The following is a 22,433-nucleotide window of genomic DNA, read 5'->3' on the forward strand; positions in this document are numbered from 1 at the left end:
CTCATCTACACTGGCCTCAGCCCAGGAGCAACTGTTTCTAGAGGGAAACTGAGGCTCAGAAAGAGCCCTGGTATCCTTACTGCCACTCCTGTTTTCTGCAGGTGTCCCACACCACTGTCACCAGACCCTCAGAGATCCCTTACTCATCCCCAGCAGCCCCCCTGGACGGAGCCACCATCCAGGTCATACGCTCTGGGCAGCTGCTCAGCGTCCCTGGACACACCCCAGGGGATGGGTCCTTCCCCTCCCTCCTTCAAGGACCACTTGGGAATCCTATTCATGCCCACCTTTATTGGCCCTCAGCCTTCTCTCCTTGCACTGAAAACACTGGGCCACAGCAGCACCCCCCGACAGCAGTATCCCTTCTCTACCCCTTGGCCCACAGCCATCCACAGGGGCGGCCACCTCCCCTTTGTGCCCCCTGCTCCTCATGACTTATGTGCCAGCAGACCATTCACCCTCCACTGCTGGCCTGTTCCTTGTCTTACCCTGCCTTTCACTCATAGCCCTTCCCAAGGGCCCATCTTCACCAACCACCACCCACCCCAGTCTCTATGACATCCTCAAGCCCTGAGTCACACAGAAGTGCCCAATTAGGTGTCCACGAATACCTGTATTGTGGCGAAAAGAATATGTGTGTGCACCAGTGGGTGTGTTTAAATTTCTTCTCCAATCAGTATGCCATTACTGCAAAGCACTTCTAGCTGTCTTCAACTTCTTAATAAAGATGGCTGCCTCCATCCCTACAGTCTCCAAATGTAAAACCTGGGGGGCCGTTCCCCTCTGCTTCAGATTTCTGACCTGCAAGTCCATATGTGAACAAGAATGATCCTTGCCAAGTGTCCACGGAGAAGAGATTGTTTTTTAAGAATTCTACTTTGGGGGTGCCTGGGTGGTTCCGTTGGTTAAGCGTCTGACTTTGGCTCAGATTATGATCTCGCAGTTCACAAGTTCAAGTCCCGCATCGGGCTCTGTGCTGTCCGCTCAGAGCCTGGAACCTACTTCGGATTCTGTGTGTATGTCTCTCTCTGCCCCTCCCCCACTCAAGCCCCCCCCCCCCCCCGTCTCTCATAAATAAACATTAAAAAAAAGTTAAAAAAAAAATAAAAATTCTACTTTGGCAACAGCCACAACAAGATCTTCCCGCCAGGGGGCAGCAGAGAGACCTGGGCCCATTCTCTCCTGTTACCTCCTGGCCCTGGGCTCCCTTCTCCCATCCCTATTATCCAATTCCAGGCTCAGAAAGATGCTCTCATCCCATTGAAGGAAAGAGTGAAAGGGTTCATGGTCTCCTAGTGAGCCTGCAGTATTTAAGCTTCAGAATTATTTTTCAACTTATCATGATGTGAAGTGGTCACGAGTGAAAGCAGAGCTACTCCCCAGACGCAGACGCTGCCTTCCTTGTGTGCAAGCCCCACATGTGAAAATGTGCATCTTAACAACAGAAAAAAGTCAAGGAGTATTCTCTTTTAGGAGGATAAGGTTTTGTTAAAGGATATCTTCAGATAGCTAGCCACCAATCCCCCCACCCCCAGCCTATTTAACTATGGTTCAATTTATAAACAGCCCTGAAGTGAAGTAGAACTGTGTTCACCATCTCTGCAAACTCTGAGTGTTAGAAAATACATCAATTACAGTGCATGGGATTTCTACCTGAGACTTGGCTTCCAAAAAGCCTGGGATGCCGGAGCCCTGGTGAAGTCTGGGCTGTTGGGAGAGGGGTGTGGCACGCCTGTGCAGTTACTTACATCCTCAGACTCGAACACGTGGCAAATCATCTTGTACTGCTTCTTCCCCTCCTGGGCCCCGGGGGTGGTCTCAATGCAGTCCTGAGAGGCCGACCGGGGCATGCGGCGCCTGGCCATCAGCACCACGATGTTCCCAATGTCTGCGATATAGGAGATGGTGCGCAAGGCATGGTCCATCATGGTTTCCTGTCAGGAGAGAGAGGAAGGGGTCCACGTTAGGAAACGTCAGGGAGAACAAGCCATTAAAAAACACTCAAATGAAACACCTGGGTGGCTCAGTCGGTTAAGTGTCCAACTTTGGCTCAGGTCATGATCTCGCAGTTTGTGAGTTTGAGCCCCACGTCAAGCTCTGTGCTGACAACTTGGAGCCTGAAGCCTGCTTCGGATACTGTCCCTCTCTCTGCCCCTCCCTGACTCATGCTCTGTCTCTCTCTCTCACTCTCAAAAATGAATAAATGTTAATAATAATAATAATAAATAAAAATAAAAAACACTCAGGTTCAGAACTTCTCAAACTTGACACTGATGATGTTTGGGGTGGGTCATTCATTGTGAAGGGCTGTCCCATACACTGTAGGATGTTCAGCAGCATCCCCGGCCTCTACCCACTAGATGCCAGTAGCATCTCCCCCTTCCTAAGCTGTGACAACCAAAGATATTTCCAGCCTTTGCCAAGTATCCCCTGGTTGAGAATACACTGCTCCAGTGAACACAGAATTTCAGGCGAGCGATTCACAGTCAAGGTGAATCTGCCTTCACCTTCAGCCTACAGCACTCTTCCACTGCTTCTTGGAGGTACGATGTTGGGGTGGAGCTCATGGTCCCTGCTGGAGGGAGAGCAGGGAGGCTGCCGGCAGTGAAGCCTGTCCCCACCTGATCACAGGTAGTCTGTGGCTCTGGAGAAGGGTTCCTTCCCTGGAAGACATGTGTTTCTCCCTAGCAGATAAGGAAGGCTCCAAGGCCAACATTTTCCACAGATAAGTTCTTCCCAGAGAGCCCAGGCCCCGGTCAGGGGACACTGAGGCAGCTCCCCTGACTGATGGATGGGTCTCAGTAGCCATTCAATTCCCTGGGCTCCTGGCAGGTCCATTACTCTTGATAGCTTTTGTTGTCTGACAGGACTCTCCACTGAGCGTCTTGTCTTGCTCGTGACCCCTGCCTAACAGGCTGCGCAAGAAGGCTCGGAGAAACTAATCAGTTGTTCTTTTATGCATTTGTGCTGTTTGCACAAAAGAAAACTGGGTGCTTCGGCAGCCTCTGAAGCCCCTTTTCTTCCTCACGAATCCATTTTACAGCAGGTATTGCCCCACGTCTGTCTTCTGGGAGCTGAGCTGTTTTCTGGCCAAGGCTAGGTTTAAAACCACAAGGGCCACTTTTCAGAAAGGGGGACTGGAGAGGGGACAGTGGTGGTGGCTCCTCAGCATTTCCTGATTTCTGCCCGCATGTCCAGGGTAGAGCCATTGTCCTCCCAGACGGAGGGGCACCTAGGAACTCACAGCCTTCTAAAACACATGTATTGTCTAGCTCTGCTCGTTGCAAGGGCCCAGGAGCAACGACGCGCCCACAATGCTGAGCACGGCCAGCACGCAGGTCTTTGTTGCTGTATGTCATTCCCCACACTAAAAAGAGCTGTGTGTGGCTCCCTGAAGAAATGGCTGATTCCAGGTCTGGGGCAGGGCAAGTGTAAGGGGAGCTCAGAATACCTCACTGTCTCAGAAAGCAACGACATGAGCAAAGACTAGAGGGAAGATGTTAAAACCACACAGGACCCAGTTTAAAGGTCTCTGGCCGGCTGAATTTGGGATCATTGGAGCACCAAAAAGAATAAGGAAGTTAACAGAGGTAACACGAGTTAAAAAACAAACATCAGTCCACAGTGAAGAGAGAGAGAGAGAAAGAAACAAAAGGTCTTCTGCACAGATAGAGAGAGGTCTGATAATACAAGTGGAGAGCGTGACATGATTAGAAAATCACCATTTTGCACTTCCAATGTTCGAACCAACTCAAGCAAGATGATCACTGGATGCTAAAACCTTCAGGCGAAAAAGGGTGTGAGGGAACAGGGTACCCACACATCCAGTGACACCACACAGATTACTCGCTGATGACAAAGAATCAAAGGGGTCATTACCCCGGCATCTGGCCGTCCTCAAAAAGGCCCAGTAATGGAGATCTGGCCCCAGAGTGAATGGGGCCTCCCTCTCAGCAAACCTCAAGCACACAGCATTGCCTGAGGCCTTCCCGACCCCTCCCTCCATCTACCCCTTGCCCTTGGCCTCCTTCCCTCTTTCTCCTTCTCAGCTCATAGGCGTTTATATCCTGCATGGCTCACTTCCTCCTCATGGATCTGTCTTTTCCACCAACAGCAGTGTAAAGCACAGGAAAAATGAGAAGACGCTGGCCACAACACATGGTTTACAGGTAGAAAATCTTAAGACAGCGCCCCCCCCCCCACTCTGGCCCCCTGATGGAGGACCACCCATTCAGAGGGCAGAGGGCTGCCACAGGATTTCCACCCTCCAGCTCCATTCCCCGGACCCGGCATACGGAGGTTTCAGGAAGGCCATTCTAGAATCCTGACGGTGAGCACACACAGCTTCCGAATCCCGCTTTCCTTCCCCTTCACTTCGTCTATTTAATTCAGCTGCAGCCAGCACACCTACATCCCCGGCGTCTTTATCTTCCCGGCCTGATGCTCCTCGGTCCCCTGCAGCTTACTCTAGAATCCACAACCCATTCAAGACCCAAGGTCCGGAGGAGCAATGGTCCTTGGGGACAGCCATTCAGCTCATCCCAGAGGGAAAGTTCTCCTGCGATTAGAGGTGGGACGTTAGGGGTTTAATGACAGGATTTTCAACAATGGTCTTTAAAACCTTACCTGTGTGTCCGCATTTAACACCTTGATCCTCTGGGTGGAGATGAAGAGATCCACTTCCGTCAGAGTCTGGGCATCCCCCTCCGAATTCTAAGAAAGGACAGTGGATACTGTTACAAATTAAAAAAAAAGAAACAAAGAAAGAAAAAAGAAACAACTAACTTGAACAAAAGCCTGACAATTTTACTAATGACCCTGAGCGCCCCTAGAGGGAAATGCTGCCCCAGCTTGGAGCAGCCATGGGAAATCTAAATTGCACACCGCCTTCCAGCGCAATCTGTAGCGAAGTGAGTTCTAAAGGCAGTTTGCACAGGGCGTGAAGGAGGAGGGAGGAGACAGCTTCCGGAAGCCTGAGCATGGAGGGGGGCTGGACGCCTGGGGTCTTATGTCCCAGCATCCAAAGCGCAGCCCTTCCACTCCCTAAAAAGTAGGCCTGCCTGCCGACCCTTATCAAGCCCGGTGAAGGTACAGGGTCTCTGTACTCAGGCTACATGCGTTTCCTGGATTTGGGATTCCAAATATCCCCAGGAAATGGGGAAGAAATTTTCAAAGAAGTTGGATTAGATTGTCAGCATCTTCTTCTGATTTAAATAATCCTAGTCATGTCAATCGCCCCAGCAGGCTTAATGCTGGTCTTCCAAAAACCCTAAGGGAACTAAGACTCCAGCCGGACTCAGTGCTGCCCTCCCAGCAACATCAGAGAAACCAGAAGAATCTGTCACACAAATGCCCCTGCTTTGTCAGCTCCTGGAATACCTTCATCATATGGTCAATTCTTATGTGTACATGGAATGTTCTAGAAGCTGAGTGCACTATTTATTTAGGGTCTGCCCTCAACCAAGATAGCTTGTCATTGGGTTTTACATCCATGGGAATCCTAACTGCTGCTGCACAGTGGCAATGAAATACAAATTCTTCCGGTGTACCCACTGAGGTAAGTAATTCTTTGTGATCACTAGGAGCCCACAGTGGCATATCTTCCACTTCAAACGAGCATAAAATGTGATTTAATTCCTCACTAAAAAAATCTGAAATCAGAAATCCTCCTGCTGACGATTCCTCAAGAATTCAGAGTCACAGAGGGGCCCTGTATAATATTGATAAATTCGTATTTTAGCTCTGTTTTCAAGGGAAGCAGTCTTTGGGGCTTTCAGCCCACCACGAAATGACACTGCTTTTAACAGATTTTAAAGAGAACACAGTTCTGGGGCGCCTGGGTGGCTCAGTCAGTTGGGCGTCCGACTTCAGCTCAGGTCATGATCTCACAGTATGTGGGTTCGAGCCCCACGTCGGGCTCTGTGCTGATAGCTCGGGGCCTGGGGCCTGCTTTGGATTCTGTGTCTCCCTCTCTCTCTCTGCCCCTCCCCTGCTCATGCTTGGTCTCTCTCTGTCTCAAAAATAAATAAAAACATTAAAAAAATAATTAAAAAAAAAACACAGTTCAAAATAATCCAGGTGAAAATACTTTGCAGGAATGTAGAAGAACTACTTTTTCTCTGATTTGAAAAACCGGGTTATATCCTACATCCACATGCTTCTAGTTATAGTGTGGGGCTGTTCCTCAAAATCTTTTTGCTAAAAAAAAAAACAAAAAACAAAAAAAAAAACAAAAACAGGTTGGACCAGAAGCAAAAAAAAAAAAAGTTTGCAGGAAGTTTGAGCGCTATGATGTACTTGATCAGAGAACAGGGACACACACATAGAGCTGAATGAGCTCAGACCGGGGGGGGGGGGGGGGGGGGGGGGGGGGGAGGGGGGGGTGAATGGATTAAGCCAAAACCTGATCACTAATGGTGAACAGCAAAGCTCGCCCCATTGTACTCTCTGCTGGAAGAAAGGGGGAGTGCACCGTGCATCCAACAGAGGGCCAGCAATCAAGTGGGCATGTCTGTGGATGGGGGCACCATGACCCCACAGTCAGCAGCACGTCAGCTGTGTGGGGATGCTGCTTACTCCTGGTCCTGGGCTCCTATCAGCACTTGCCTGGCTAGATGTGAGCACACCAGAAAAGGAGCCCTCAGCCACGATCCTGAACATCCCCTTGCCCGAAGGGAAGAACAACTCTCCATGGATATAATCAGGTGAGCCAGCCGCAGAGGCTCTTCTAAGCTGGGTCTGCCTGCTTCCACCCATTCGGGCTCTCTGGACTACAGATCTGAGGACCAGGCACAACAGAGCCCTGTTCCAGCTGCCTGGTATTTGGGCACAGGGGTGTAGGGGTGCACTGGGCAACTGCAGGCAAGGGACACCTCCTCCTTGGTGGGGCGGGGGAGCACACCCCAATTACAGGTCTGCAAAGCCAACCCATCTGCACTGCCTGGAGGCTCCCAGCAGAAAGCTGGCTTGGGGAGAGGGAGATGGCTGAGTTCCTTCCTCTCCTACAGATCAGGGAATCCAAGGAAACACCGAGGGGCAAAGAGCAAATGTCACGGGGAGAGAAGTCTCACCGCAGGAGGAAGGGAGCCACCAGACAGGCTCCTCTGGCCACACAGACAGAAAAACAGGTGTTCTAGGTGAGGGTGGAGGACTAAATCTCTTGCTGTCAAAGCACCAAGCCTGCACCTGCACCAAATGAGCGTCTTCCGAGGCCAAGCATTTGAGATTTCCTGTATCGGGAGGACCCAGCATTTACTAAATGACCAGTTTTACAAACAAATGACCAGGGTGTCACCTCAATTTTTTTTAAAGTTTTCTCATGCTCCAGAAACTCTTACCAGTGGAGAACGCAACTCATGGACAAGCTGACCTTCTCATCATCCTGATTTAGTAAATTAAACTTAATGAGTCTTTAAATATCAGAACAATTTAATTAATTCTGTACAGGAGGCCGAAGCACTCAATGCGTCACATGGTCATGTGAAATGCTACATGTGAAAGCCGTTGATGGGAAACAGTAACGTCACAGCATTAACCATGTTCTGGCATGAGAGACTGAACAAAAACGTAACAAGGGCAATGATGAGGTTCTTCTATAAGTGGGTGGTTAAAAAAAAAAGTGTCTGTGGTTTTGTTCAAAAATCTATTTATCTACCAAGGGAAGAGTAGGAAAAAGCTGTTTGCCACATGATTTGTGTTCCTACAAATAGGACCGCCCCCCAAACTGCATAGGACAAAGCCCAGAAACACCAGCAAACCCCTTGGTCCTACACACCGCTTTTTCTTGATTTTAGCAGCCTTTTGCATCCTCTGAGCAGCATGTAAGAGAAAAGAAAAACAGACAAAGGAAGAAAGAAAGGAAGAGAAGGAAGGGCAGCAAAGTTATTTTAGACTTATGGTTAACACCCTGGGACTCAGACCTTGTGCTCAGAGGAAAGGGGCAGGGGCAGGGGCAGGATGGGTGCATAGCCATCACTTCGGGGAGCACACACACTGACCAAGAAAAGCCCACACACGTCCCCCAAGCGCTGGAAATTACCAACAGCCACCCAGATCTACGAGGGTAAGACTAAGGACAGAGAGATGCAGAACTGTCAGAAAAGCGTCAGGCTCTAGGCAGGGGAGCAGGACTGGGGTCTGGGCAGGAGGGCCCGGGGCTCTGTGCATCTCCTCCCCTGACCACCATGGGCTCACACCACAGACCCCTTTGCCTCTATAAAAGAGGTGGGGGAGGGGTCTGACACGATTTCTCACCCCATAGAGCCCAGCAGCATCCACAGACCCTGAACTGCCCAGAGGGGCACCTCCTCAAGCCACCACGCCCTTCTCTCCTGACCCCCTTAGTTTTGCTGACTTGGCCTCATCTTTCTCCTGCCCGTCTGCACCCACTGTTCAAAACCAGGCGATTCAATGGGTACCCAGAGCAGCAAATACATCAGAAATTTCTATTTAAACGAAAAATGTGATTCCTTTGTTTCCCCTTCTGCAAGCACTTTGGTGCCAAAGATATACAGACCATCAAAATGGGATTTGAGCCTCCACACAAATGTGTTTTATGAATGGAATGTGGTGGAACCTTTAAAAAATTGTGTCTCCAGTGGCCCGGTGGTGGCTCCTCATTAAGGAGCCAGCAGCCTCTGTCCCTAGCCCAGCATTCTTCTAGACAGGCCAAAGTCTCCCTTGGCCTCTCCAGGTGCCTCAGGCATTCAAGCTCTCCCTGCCGAGGGTGGTTGCGTCCCCCTTCCCAACTCCAGTGCCTCCCCACAGTGAACCAGGGCTCTGCTGAGCCCACCAGTACCTTGACCCGGCTGACGGCCTCCTGTGCCTGCATCATTCTGATGTTTTTGGAAGGGTTACGTTCTGAGAGCAGCTGGGTGGACCCCAGGTAGTTGGCAGCAAAGATGATCCCATCAATGAGGTCTTCTGGTTCGCAGGGCCCTGGAACTGAAGACGGCATAGTTAGCATCTTCCCAGAGGACAAAGGAACAAGGCAGCAGGGACAGGGGACAAAGGAGAAGGGCTGAACCACTGCCCATCTGCAGCCAGCAGAGGGAGGCCAGTCTGCTTCCCTCCTCACTACACAGTGCCTGGTATAAGTAGTTTCACAAAATCAACACCCCGGTCAGAAAATTCTACATGCATGATACAGGAGGACAATTCCAGGTCACTCAAGGCACCTCAGCCTCCATGGTGACAGCCACTTGCTACAATCCCAGAGATGCCCTGTCCCCAAGTGGGCAGCATTTCCATGCCTGCCCCAGAGCCCTCTGGAACTCAGGACAGTGAGCGGACACTGCCTGCTACCCTACAGTTCTTCTGGGGCTTTCTCCTCCACTTCTGCACTGTAGGATTCTGGCCCTGTCACATGCCTGGGTGGGCACCCCCATCCCATACATCTCAGGTCCAGGCTGGGTGACATGGTGCTTGCTCCACCTGCTGCCTCTAGGCCAGCGCTGTCAACAGAATTTCCTACCATGATATTGAATGTTCTATCTTCGTGCGGTTCAGTACAGGAACTGCTAGTCATGTATGGCTTTGGGGCGCTTGAACTGTGGCTACTGCAAGAGGAACTGAATATTTTTTTAAGTTTATTTATTTATTTAGAGACAGAGAGTGTGAGCAGGGGAGAAGCAGAGACAGAGAGGAAGAGAGAGAGAATCCCAAGCATACTCCACACTGTTAGCACAGAGCCTGATGCGGGGCTCGAACCCACCAACTGTGAGATCATGACCTGAGTCAAAACCAAGAGTTGAACGCTTAACCAACTGAGCCACTCAGGAGCCCCAGAGGAACTGAATTTTTTAATTTTATACAACCTAACTAATTTACATAGAAATAGCCACATACGGCTAGTGGCTCCTGTCCTGGACAGGCAGCTGGAGGTAAGATCAGCAAACCTTTTCTAAGGGGCTAGATGCAAAATATCTTGGGCTTTGCGGTCTGTCTGTCCTAGTCACCTCTGCACCTGTAGGACAAAAGCAGGCACAGGCAATATGTCTAATGAGCAAGCACAGTCCTGAGTCTGTAGTCTGTAACCATCACTCAGCTTGCCTCTGAGACCCACCCACCTTCCTTTCCAGGTCACACGGCCTTCTTCCCTCTCCCTGCCTGCCTCTGGCCAGATCCCTCCTTGTGAGGGCCCTTGGCTCTGGTTCTCAGGCTCCCCCTCGCGCCAGTGTCCCTAGGGCTGGCTATCCTGTGGTTCCCCAGGCCCCAGGGCCAGCAGTCCCCTCCGCCAACTGTTTCATGTTCTCACCTCTGACCCACTCTGCTTCTCAAAGTATCCACTCGCCTAGCCCAGATGCCACCGTTCACCAGTCCCATAACATCTGCCCACTGCCCTTGAACCTCTGCCCCTGCCCCAAGGACTCAACAGAACTCCAAACACCCATTCTCTGGGAGGCCTGAAGCTGGAAAGAGAGCCGCCCAACAAGGCAAGTTGGTTCCATTACAAATTCATGGACCAAAATGCCCTCAAAACTTGTTGGCAACCCTGAGAGGTTCCTCTGAGAAGTGCCTCCTCTCCCACTGTGCAAGCACCATTTCATAGCTTCCCCCATGTTCTGGAACTTCCAGTTGCCCCTCCCCCTTCACTGTACCTGACAGAGTGTCACCTGTGCTCCCTGAGGGACAGGCAATCTAAGCAGTCTTCCTTCCCAGGGTTCTGTGAGGCAGTGGGTCCCCACTGGGGGCTGAGGATCACCTGTGACCCCATCCCTCTCAGAGTCAAGTCCTATGAGTTGGGTCTTCTCAGGGCTTTTAAACACCCTCCAGTGTCCCCTGGTGGGTTCCAAAGCCTCCTTCACCCATCCCCACCTCCAGTGGGCCCCCTCCCTCCTCCCTCTCGAAGGCAAATATCTGGAAAGAACTGCCTCAGCACATCCCAACCTAGCTGCTGTGTCCCTGCTCCAATGTCCCCCACACTAAAGCTGCACACGACCTCAGTGCCCTCACATTCAGTGGGCCTTCTGGTCATCGTGTCACCTGCCTCCTTCTTGAGACATGTCTTCCTCACTTGCCTGTCACTCAGTGTCCTCCTTCGTCTCTGGCTGTTCTTTCTTGGCTCTCTGCAGGTACCCCTTCCTCCATGAGGCCACAGAATGCTGACATCCTGGGGACTTAGTGCCTCGGGCTTCCATGACCACTTGCTTGCTGATGAGGGGTACTGTAGTTCTCCAAACCCCAACCCCATGTACTCAGCAGCCTGCTTGCTGGCTCTCCTGGGATGGCCCCATCTCAACACGTCCAAAGCAAAGTCTCAATATCCCACCGCCATCCGGGCACTGAGCCTGGTTCTTCCTCTTGGACACCACCACCCTCCCAGCTGCATGGCCTTCACATCCATATCCAACCCATCCCCTGAGTGCTGTCCACTTTGCCACCACACCTATCCTGAGTCTTTCTCCAGTTGCCCATTTGTGTCCCTTCATTTCCTATGTTGAAGCCCTAAGCCCCAATGTGATGCTATTAGAAATATGACGTCTGGGAGGTGATTAGGTCAGGAGAGTAGAGCCCTCATGAATGGGGTCCGTGCCCTTATAAGAGGGACCCCAAAGAACACCTTGCCCTCTTTCTGCCACAGGAGGACATAGAAAAATACCATCTGCAGCCTGGGAGGGGGCTCCCACCAGAACTCGACCACGCGGGCACCCTGACCTTGGAGTTCCATCCTCCACAACTGTGAGAAATCAATGTCTGTTGTTTATAAACCGCCACAGCCTCTGGTGTTTTGTTACAGTGGCAGGACTAAGACATGAATCTTCCACACAGACCATGCTGCCACCAGAGGTCCTTCTAGATGGGAGATCTGATCTTTTATCCTCCCCTGCTATAAACTCCATGGGGCCTCTGATTGCTCTCAGGATACAGACAGAAGTCCCTGAGCCCCAAAACACAGTGTTCCCATTCAGAGGTACGTGCCCATGAGGGGACAAGGAGAGTTTCACTGGCCTCATCCTGACGTCAGCAGACCCCAGAGTCTGGGGCCCCGGCTCCAGCCCACACGCCCACCAGGCCACTCAGGTGCCAGGAGCCCAGTGTGTGGCCTGTAGTGAGCAGGCTTTCACCCTGAGAAGTGATTGTGCAACTTCCCTGAAACCAGGCCCACCGTGGGTTCAGGGCAAGTTTTCTAAATGATTCTGAAACTTTAGTTCTCTTTAATCCACAGGAGAAAAGGGCACACAAAGCTGAGATGCCCCAGGAGGGGGAGCGTACACCACGCTTTCACTGGAACAAACCTCAGCTCTGTGGACATGAAGTTAAAGCTCCAAAGCGGGTCATAGCATGTGTGCATTAGTCTACATTGTCTGCCTGAAGATCCATACCCAGGGGCACACACATCAGACTCACACACATGTGGGGAAACCACAGATACAGAACCGCTGTCATCTCTTCCACAGCAGTGCCACGGCTCCTGCACTAAAGCCAATTTTATAAGATGCTTTATTTTTTTTTTAACGTTTATTTATTTTGAAAGAGAGACAGACAGAGACAGAGAGAGACAGAGCACGCGCGAGCAGGGGAGGGGCAGAGAGAGAAGGAGACACAGAATCCGAAGCACGCTCCAGGCTCTGAGCTGTCAGCACAGAGCCCAACGCAGAGCTCAAACCCATGAACTGTGAGATCATGACCTGGGCTGAAGTCAGATGCTTAACCGACTGAGCCACCCAGGTGCCCCTTATAAAGTGCTTTAGAACAAGGTGAAGTGTTCTGAAGTTTGAAAGAAACCTATTAGTAATACCAGGCCCTGGCAGGTTCCAACTTAGGAATGCCCCAGGTCATGCCCCATGGAATGGTGGGGGCCCTCCCATCCTGACCCCACTGTCCTGGGGACCTGCCCCTTCTCCCCACTGACCTTGACAGCCTCCACAGAGCCCCCAGATGATGTACCCCTTCCTCTTGGGTGCTCAGTGGTTTACTCCAGGGATCTTTGATAACACTTGTGGAAGTCGCTAGCAAACCCTCAGGGAACCAATCCCAAGGCTCCAGCCCTCAGCCCCCCAGCACTATCTGCAGAAGCCACTGATGCCTCAGGACCTCCCTGGCTCTCCCCATAGATGATACTCTGGAAACTTCCACAGGCTGCTGGCAACACCTCTCAGCAAGCCTGAAGCCCCTCACCCGGCCCCAGCTCTGTCGTCCATGTCTGGAGGAAAGAAGCATCGCCTGCTACAGAACCAAGAGAAGGGGTCCCTTCAGGAGACTTGGGCTGGGGGCTGGGTAGGGGGAGACATGACAAAGGGGGTCCCCTTTCCTCCAACGTCCACACTGTGGGTCTGGGCCCTTTGGGATGGCCTCCCCACCACATCCGTGTCTCTGGAAAAGTTCTTCCCACACAGGTGACATTGCTGGGTCTGGAGGAAGCTACCTGTGACAGCGAAGGTGGGTAGCCAAAGCATTCAGGGGGTCAGTGAGGGCAGAATGGGAATGGGTGCAGGGGGTCTCGATGGGGTGGGGGGGCATGAGGGCCTGGTGGTAGGAGGGACTGGGGTGGAGGTTGGGAGCTGAGGAAAGGTGGGTGGGAGGGTCCGGGGGTTATCCTAGCTTCTGGTAGGTCTATAAGCTTCCTCTTTTAGTGCTTAAAAGACACCGAAGAAAAGCATACCGACCCCTGATGCATGTATAGATCAAACGTTTTTCATGCCACTGTTACCACCACCTTCCCCAAAGGTCAGTGCCAGTGGCGGTCCTCTGTTGTGGGATGGTGACTTCTCCTCCAGCCCAGCTGACCCACATTCCTCCCAGGCCACCCACTCTGGCCTTCAGTCCAGTCGGCACTGGTTCTGGTGGGAGAGAACCAGCCCATCACAGGTACCTGGGTGGTAGGACCTCTGAGGGCTCCTCCCAGACTCTCCTCACCAAAAGTCCAGCACAGATCAACAAGCCCTCACCCCCCCACACACACACACAACACACAGGTATGCACACACTCACCCACGCACGTACACACACACACACACACACACACACACACACACACATGAACGCCACACGAGCAGTGCTTGCGGCTCTGACCCCCCAGGGCCACACCTCATAACCGGGCCTGTGCACCCAGTGGGGAGTCGAGATGAAGTGGCCACCACGGCACCTGGGCCCGCAGATACAATGTGGTGCTTTCTGTGGGCAGGCACTTTAAATTATCAAGGTAATAAAGCACCTATATTACCACAAGCCCAAACACAAGAGAAAGAGGAGTCGAGACCCGAGAGGAAGGTAATCCTGGCAGCAAGTGGCCTGGCACCCCGCATCCCCCGGAGTGTGGCCCTGCTCCATGACCAGCGTCTTCACTCTTGTGCAGAGAGTGACAGGGGAGACCCATGGCTGAGGCCTCTCAGAGACCTGAAGACCAGAAGGGCCACCCAGGAGAGGGGCCACACCTCTGAACCCGCAACTCCCCAGGCCTGTGACCCCAGGACCACTCACCCCAGGGCCCACGCATGGTGCAGTGAGGCAGCGCCAGCCAGGGCTTAGCAACCCACCAGGCACAGAGAAGGGCTCACCAAGTTACGTCACCGTCATGACTGTTTTAATATTGCAACAAGGCCTGGGGGATCTGTGCTGGGTGGGGCGGGGAACTGGCTGGTCCTCCTGATTCGGCAGAGAGGGAAGGCACCTGCCTCTCCCCCTCCTGCCTGTCAGTGTTGAGGGCCAGGATGTGTCCCCAGGGCTGGGATAGCCATGGCAATGACTGGGACAAGGCTGGGAGGTGCCCTCTCTCAGATGGTTGGGTAAACAAAGCAAAGGAAAAAGTAAGGTTTTTTCAGACAGGAAGTAGGAGGCAGGAAGCAAAACCCGGTGTGAGGTGACTGGGACTCAGTCCGGATCTGATGAGAAGGGGAAAGGCTGCTCGCAGAAGCTAAGGGGCACAGGACCCGAATGATGGGAAGGGAGATACTTGAAAAGGAGTGTTTTCTGGGGTGTTCTGGGAAACTGACACCCTCCTTTGTGCCCTTTGGACAGTCCTCTTCCTCTCCCTCTCTCCTCTCACTTCCTCTCTTTTTGTTTGCCTCTATTTTCTCACCAGCAAAATGGGCTGAGGGGGAATTCCTGATTTCTATCTCCTTAGGGTTTTCACAAAATTAAGATTAACAGGATAAGCTTCATAAACACTAAAAGCATATAAAGTACAACACATTAATTGCTGAATTCATAGCTTTTATTTGCACCTAACTCAAAACAGAAGTCATACATGGCACTTAGCTGAGGCAGGGCCTCGAGCACCAGACGAGGGAGGCAGCAGCGATGACAGCAGGCAGTGTTCAAGGCCAGCTAACGCGCTCACATGGCCTTGTGAGCAGGCTGCAGGACAGTGCACCGAGGCTCACAGGACAAAGGGATGCTGTGACCAGGCTGATATTAAGTGACAAAGTGGGGACCAGACCCAAAGGCAGCCACATCCCAAACGGTGGCCTCCACCATCATCAACATGAGGAACCTCCCAGCTGCAGATACAAAGTGGTGCAAACCTTTTCCAAACCCTGTACCAGAGGGGGTAGGGGGATGTGGCAGGTCATTTAAAACACCTGAAGCTGCAGCACATGAGGACAGAAAGAGGGAGAGAAGAAGATCCCAAGCAGTTCCTTCTGTGTCTGGAATCATGCTCAGAGACCAAGGGGCCTGCAGAGTCCCTGGCCCCATCTGAGAAATTCTGCCTCGGTGGACCCGGAGTGGGGCCTGGGAATCTGCACTACAGGTCACACTGCCCCCCAGGTCACACTGAAGAGCAGTCAGTGTGGGGATACCTGATCTCCAGCACACAAGAACTCACCCTCCCCGCCATCTTAGAAGCAAAGCCCTCTGGGAGGCCAGGCCAGTGTCAGCTTTCTCACGCAGCCCCAGGTCCCAAAGGCGAGACTCCCACCTGCTTCTTCCATCTCAGGTGCCTTGGTCCTCACTCTGGAGATGACAAATTTTCTCCAGCTGGCCAGGGCTGGGGACACCAAGGGAGGGGAAGAGGGGACAGGAGAGGGGTGGCTGCCAAATGGGGAGTGGCATGGAGGGAGGAACCCCTCCCTGTCCATCCATCAGCAGCCCTGGTGTGCACTGCAGGCACACAGGCACCTGTCACCAGCTAGGGGAAGACAGATGTCACCCCCACAGAGGGCAAGGGGACTGCCAATCACATGGCAGCACCTTCCGCCCTGACCGTCAGGGCTTCTGACTGAAGTATGTGTATTTCTACTATCTCACCCCATCTTCCCCTCAGGCCTCATTCTCTCCAGTGAGTGTGGTTCCAAGTGCCCATCATTTGCCCAAGGTCACCCCATAGCTGGGCCCAAGCCACCCGTCCTCCCTGCAATGACCATTACTGACCACTAGATGGTGCCTCTGCGTTCTGTGGGAAAGTCTGGGTGGTCCTTGCAGCCTGGGGTAACCACCCACCCACACCTTCAGCCAGCACTCAGGGAGGGATCTGGGCCTGGGCAAGGGTCTTCATGCCCTATCTGTGGGGTGGGAGTCGAATGGCACTCTGTGGAGCCTATCCCTGGGGCAGGGAGGTAGGCCTTGCCTTTTGAATTGACTCCCACCCTCTGAGGCCACTTTTACCAGTTCCCGGGGTGAACATGGGCAGCTCGCCAGACCTTTCTGAAGCTCATTTCCCGTTTAAACCTATGTCCCTAAATAGATATATTAAAAGCTGGCCCCGTCTCTCCCACCACTCGAATAAGCCCTGCTGGATCACGGGGCACAGACTCCTGTGTTGTGAGGACACCCCATCCCGGGCAATGGGGTCTACCACCAGCACCTATGGACACCTGCTCCCTGGGAAGAAGCCAGTGAAAAATTCAGGTCTTTGTTACAACTCCGACAGATGCCCACCTCCGCCGCCTCCCTCTGAGGGAGGCTCTTGTCATTCCTGCCTTGTTCTTTTTTTTTCAAAAAGGAAACAATACAAAACAAAACGGTGCCTCCAGCATCCTGCCTGTCAGACCCACTCCTACCTGCACATTTATTAGGAAGCCGAGAAGAGCGGCCGGTGTGGGGAGGGGGCGTATTTCAGTTCACAGACACTGCTCTCAACTCCAATCATGAAATGCAGAACCAAAAATCAAACAGCTTCATTACAATACTAAAGCAGCTGGCCCTACATGTTTGAGCACAAATTGCTCTAATTTGGCCCAACTCTTGAACTAACACTATGCCAAGACCACCAGAGGGAGACAGAACAACAAAAGAATAAAGAGAGGTTTAAAGGAGATCCCATCTCCCCAGAGAGTGATTTCTCCTTTTTAATTTTCTTGTTATGACATATATTATACAAACATAAGTGTATGTAGAATGTATCTGCCAAGTTTGGACAAAGAAGAATAGGGGGCAGCAGGCTCCTTCCTGCTGGGGGAAGCCTCCATATGAAAACATCTGTTGGAAAATCTAAGCTCTGCCAACCTCTCTAAACAGGGAAGGGGGGGTGTCCCATAGAGTCAGGCCTTGGAGGCCCCTGTCCCTGACACCTTTGGGGGAAATGATCATGAGGTGGGTGGTGGACAGAGGCTTCGAACCAGTAGCCTGGCCCAGGTGATCACATGAACTCCAAGGCCTGTGCCTTTTTCTGTCTTGGATCCAGGGGGCAGCTGGGTAGAGCCAGAGCACAGCCAAGGATGGGAGTGTGGGTGTGCATCTGAAAGGTCACCGAGTAGAGCCCCCACCCCCTGACACACCGCACCTCTGTGTGTCACAAAGGTATAGATCCATTCGGTGCTCAACAACTCATGAAGCAGATCTCAATGTCCCAATTTTACAAATAAGGACAGTACGCACAGGGTCAAATGGCTTTGCACAAGACCACTGCCATTGATTCAGGTACTACGCATTTTTGAGTGTGAGGATAGAAAACATGGAGCTCACAGGCTGACATCACTCCCACAGTCAGCAAATAAATGCATCAGGATGACCCATGATGAACGCCATGGAGGAAGGACACTGTGCCAGGGAAGAAGCAACAGGGAAGCCTGCCCTCTAGAGGAATTTGGGGCAGCTGCTCTTTGCACTCAGGTCTGAAGGATGCAAAGCAATCAAAAAAGCCAGAGACAGAAAGGAGAAGAGAGCTTTCCAGGCTCAGGCAAGAGCAGTGCAAAGCCCCTGGGGTGGCCAAGTACAGCATCTTACAAGAACTACAAAATGTTCAAACTGCCCAGGTACATGGGGTGGGCCAGCAGTCAAAACAAGTTGAGGCTGCAGAGAGAGTGCCAGCCAGGCCTGAGGGTCCTGGAGCTACACCAAGGACTGTCACTAAAGAGTATTGGTCAGTGGCCTGACCACTGTTTTTAGAAAGCAACTCTGGCTGCATAGAGGCAAACCACAGAAGGGAAGAAGGGAGAGCAGCTGGGAGGCTACTACAGCTGTCCTAGCAAGTGAGTGATGGTGACGGTGATGGTGATGGTGGTGGTGATGATGGTGATGGTGATGTGATGGTGATGATGGTGGTGGTGATGATGGTGATGGTGACGGTGATGATCATGGTGATGATGATGGTGATGGTGATGATGATGGTGATGGTGATGATCGTGGTGGTGATGATGGTGATGGTGATGATGGTGGTGGTGATGATGATGGTGATGTGATGGTGATGATGGTGGTGGTGATGATGGTGATGGTGATGGTGATGATGATGGTGGTAATGATGGTGATGATGGTGGTGATGATGGTGATGATGATGATGGTGGTGATGATGATGGTGGTGGTGATGATGATGATGGTGGTGGTGATGATGATGGTGGTGATGATGATGATGATGGTGATGATGATGGTGGTGGTGATGATGATGGTGGTGGTGATGATGATGGTGGTGGTGATGATGATGGTGGTGATGATGGTGTGGATGAGGGTAATGATGGTGCCAAAGAGACAGTGATAGACTGAGTCCATTCTGGAGGTTCAATTCACAGTCTGGAATATGAGGTGAGGATGAGGAGTTCTGGAAAGCAGGTTGTGTGACTAGATGGACAAAGCTCATCTCACTGAGGAGGGGACGCTGGGAGGGGGCTGGGCTTAGGGATTCTGGGCATGTCTAGATGCAGGAACCTGAGCTTCTTCCAAAGAAGCTCAGGAGACAGCTGGACTCAGGAGTCCTACTGAACTCCTGGTGGCAGGTGAAGCTGCAGACACAGAAGAATCCTTGGGAGAAGGGGTGGGGTTGGTGGGGAAAGGGCCCAGGACCCAGCTCTATCAAGCTCTGGCACTCTGTGCCCAGAGGGGCGTCCCCAGCTGTGCCCAAGCTGGCAGGAGGAGAAAGGATCCCTCATGCTTCTGGTGCATAGTGCCCAGGAAGCCAGCAGTGACCTTAGAGAGCTGCTTTGGAGAACACCAGGGCAGGGCAGGAGCCAGCCAGGGGGTTGTGGAGTGTAGGAGAGGTGTGCAGAATGAGACAACCATTCCCAAAGTCTGGTGTAGAAGAAGAGGAAGGCGGATTGGTGGCTACAGACACATGCAGGTTGGGACAGATGCACTCAGAAGGCAGCAGAGGGGAGAATGGAAGACACAGGAGAGAAAACACGTCAGATTCAGTGAGTTTCAACAGCACATACAGGATGTTCAACAGTCTCAGCTGGGGTGAGGGGCCACAGCCCTCTGAGGAGAGGCTAGGAGCAGGCAGAGTGCCAAAGCCACATGCCAGGCAAGCCACAGAGATAAGCACAAGAGCTGGCCCAGGGAAGGTGTCAAGAATAGGAGAGGAGGCAGGAGGGGATGAACCTCAGAGCTGTGAAATTGAACCTCAGGTTAGACCTTCTCCCCGCAGTCCTGGGGCATGGTCTCCAGGCTCTGGAAGGGTTCTTCCTTCCCTGAATACCACCCCCAGCCCTGCCACCACACCAGCGTGTCCCAGAGCCAGACACCCCTGCACTGCCATGGGCTGAGCTGTGCCTCTATGGAGCCTCTGTTAAAGGTGACCCTGTAATAAGGCTGATATAAACAAGAAGCACTGAGAAACCAGAGCCCTGGAACATTCAATGGGGAGATGACATGCCTGGGGCTGCAGGACAGGTTGGGTCATCACTGAAGGAAAGGATTTGAAAGTTCCACAGTGTGGAACATTGGACACCCAATAAGCGAGATGAAGTCACTGGCTGCCAGGAGGAAGAGAACGAGTCAAGGAAGGCCAAAGCCAAGCTCAAAATAGTACACAGATCTGCCCAAGGCAGGTCCTAAGCATAAGCTTGTACCTGAGGAGAATTATAGTGCAGAAAAAGGAAAATGAATACAAAAACTGGCAAAAATGGGGAAAGGCATAGACAAAGCAGCTCTCTGCAGCAGTATTTATAAGAGCAAAGCCCTGGAAACCATCCTAACATTCCCACATAGGGGATATCCATCCACACAGTACAGGTTTACAGAACAGCACAGAATACCTCTACTTACTGGTCTGCACTGTGTGGAACTTTGGCAAAATCTCCAGGGTTTAGTGCTAAGCATAAAGAACAAGATGGAGAAAAGGGTATCTCTAACTCATTACCTTTTACCTAAGAAAGGGGAAGATTTACCTAAGATAAATCTTGGAATGTTAAAACTGGTTATCTCTACTGGAAGGAAAAGATTCAGGGTGTACGATAAAAGGGTAAGAAACTAGACATCTTTGCACACACCATGTTTTGCATACTTGACTTTAGAACCATGTAATTATTTTATATAATTATAAAAACAAATTCAGTGAAAAAAAGCAAACTCCTAAGAATTAAAAGAAAAATCCATCTAAATATGTATGCAGTATGCATTTGTGACATAATAATGGAAAGAAGAACTATTCTGAATGATTTTAAAACACAGTAAATTGATGGCACATCCCTTTTGGGCTATCCTCTAAAGACCAAAGTCAATGCAAATGATCTTGAATTGTATCTATAATCACATGTCCTTGGCAATGTTGGTCTTGTTATTCTGAGACTATTGTATGATTGAAGAAATAAAACATGCAGAATTATGTTGATGTCCTTGAGAACAGGGATTTGGGGCATAGGAAAAAGAAGGTGCAAATGTAAAAACACTACAGTCCTGATAATATGAATCATGATGCATTTTATCTGAAAATCAGTAAGAATCATGATGCACTTTATTTTAAAACATATAGTATATTAGTTATCTATATACATGTAACAAATGATCCCAAAACTTAGCCTGAAAACAACAAATATTTATTATCTTAGTTTCTGAGGGTGGGGAATCGAGGGGCAGCTGAGCACTTCTGACTCAGGGGCTCCCCCAAGACTACAGCTGTTTAGAACAGAGAAGGCTCCACTTCCAAGTTCACTGATGAGGCTGTTGGCCAGAGAGAGACATCAGCAGGATCTAGATTTCCCAACCAGTGTTTCAAAGGGAGGCTTCTGCCATTTCATATACTAATATAAATGTAATACGTGCCAAATAAAAATGCCAATGGGAATTTTTGTAACTATATAAGCTAATTCTAAAGTTTCTATGGAAAAATAAATATGCAAGAGGATCTAGGGAAGTTCTGAACGGGGATGACAGTGACAGAAGACAGACATCAGCCTTCCAGGTAATAAAATGCATGGTAGGTAAATCCCCAGTCAAATAAAGCAGCCTGGTTCTGGACCTCAGTGGAGATCCAGAAACAGATCTAGATGTATATGACAATTTATTATATGATAAAGGCAGCATTTCATTTCAATGAGGAATGAAATTCATGGAATAGTTTTGGCACAAATAGCTGTTTGGAAGAAAATGCTCAAAATGTAACTCCTTCTGGATCCATATACCAAAATAAATTCTGGACAAATCAAATATGTAATTCATTAAAGTCATAAAAGTTCTATAAGGAAAAAAAATAATGGTAAGAGTGTAAAGGTCATACTAATCCCAAAAACCTAGTAACTTCAAAGGAAAAAGATGCATACAGTTGCCTAATAAAATGTTCAACAAAGTAAAAATATGGAGGTTCGTCAAAAAGTTAAAAATAGAACTACCCTATGATCCAGCAATTGCTCTACTAGGTATTTACCCCCAAAATACAAAAGTACGAATTGAAAGGGGGTACCTGCTGGCACCCAAATGTTTATGGCAGTATTATCTACCATGGTCAAATTATGGAAAGAGCCCAAGTGTCTACTGACTTGATGAACAGATTAAGAAGATGTGGTGTGTGTGTGTGTGTGTGTGTGTGTGTGTGTGTGTGTAAGGAATATTACTTAGCCATAAAAAGAATGAAATCTTGCCATTTGCAGTGATATAGATGGATAAGCTAGAGGGTATTATGCTAAGTGAAATAAGACAAAGACAAATACCATATGATTTCACTCATATGTGGAATTTAAGGGAAAAAAAGGAGCAAAGGGAAAAAAAGAGAGAATTAAACCAAGAAAAGACTCTTAACTATAGGGAACAAACTGATGGTTACCAGAGGGGAGGTGGGGAGGATGGGTTAAAAGGTGTTGGGGATCAGGAGTACATTTGTGATGAACACTGAGTGTTGTATGCAAGTT

General features: G+C 50.6%; 1 protein-coding gene across 5 annotated transcripts in view; it reads right to left on the reverse strand.

The window, feature by feature from the left end:
* APBA2 (amyloid beta precursor protein binding family A member 2) overlaps window positions 1-22,433 on the reverse strand; it is a 273,865-nt gene that overhangs the window by 14,609 nt on the left and 236,823 nt on the right. For 4 of the 5 annotated variants that reach the window (XM_043554843.1, XM_043554841.1, XM_043554842.1 and 1 more), the window contains 3 exons: window positions 8,798-8,943; window positions 4,627-4,713; window positions 1,749-1,934 (listed from right to left, as the gene is read on the reverse strand). In XM_043554843.1, coding sequence (XP_043410778.1) covers window positions 1,749-1,934; window positions 4,627-4,713; window positions 8,798-8,943 — 419 coding nt within the window. Of the gene's footprint in view, window positions 1-1,748; window positions 1,935-4,626; window positions 4,714-7,770; window positions 7,810-8,797; window positions 8,944-22,433 lie in introns of all 5 variants that reach the window. The other variant, XM_043554844.1, reaches the window with a different exon arrangement.

Source organism: Prionailurus bengalensis, chromosome B3, assembly GCF_016509475.1.
Source record: "Prionailurus bengalensis isolate Pbe53 chromosome B3, Fcat_Pben_1.1_paternal_pri, whole genome shotgun sequence".
Classification (NCBI taxonomy): domain Eukaryota; kingdom Metazoa; phylum Chordata; class Mammalia; order Carnivora; family Felidae; genus Prionailurus; species Prionailurus bengalensis.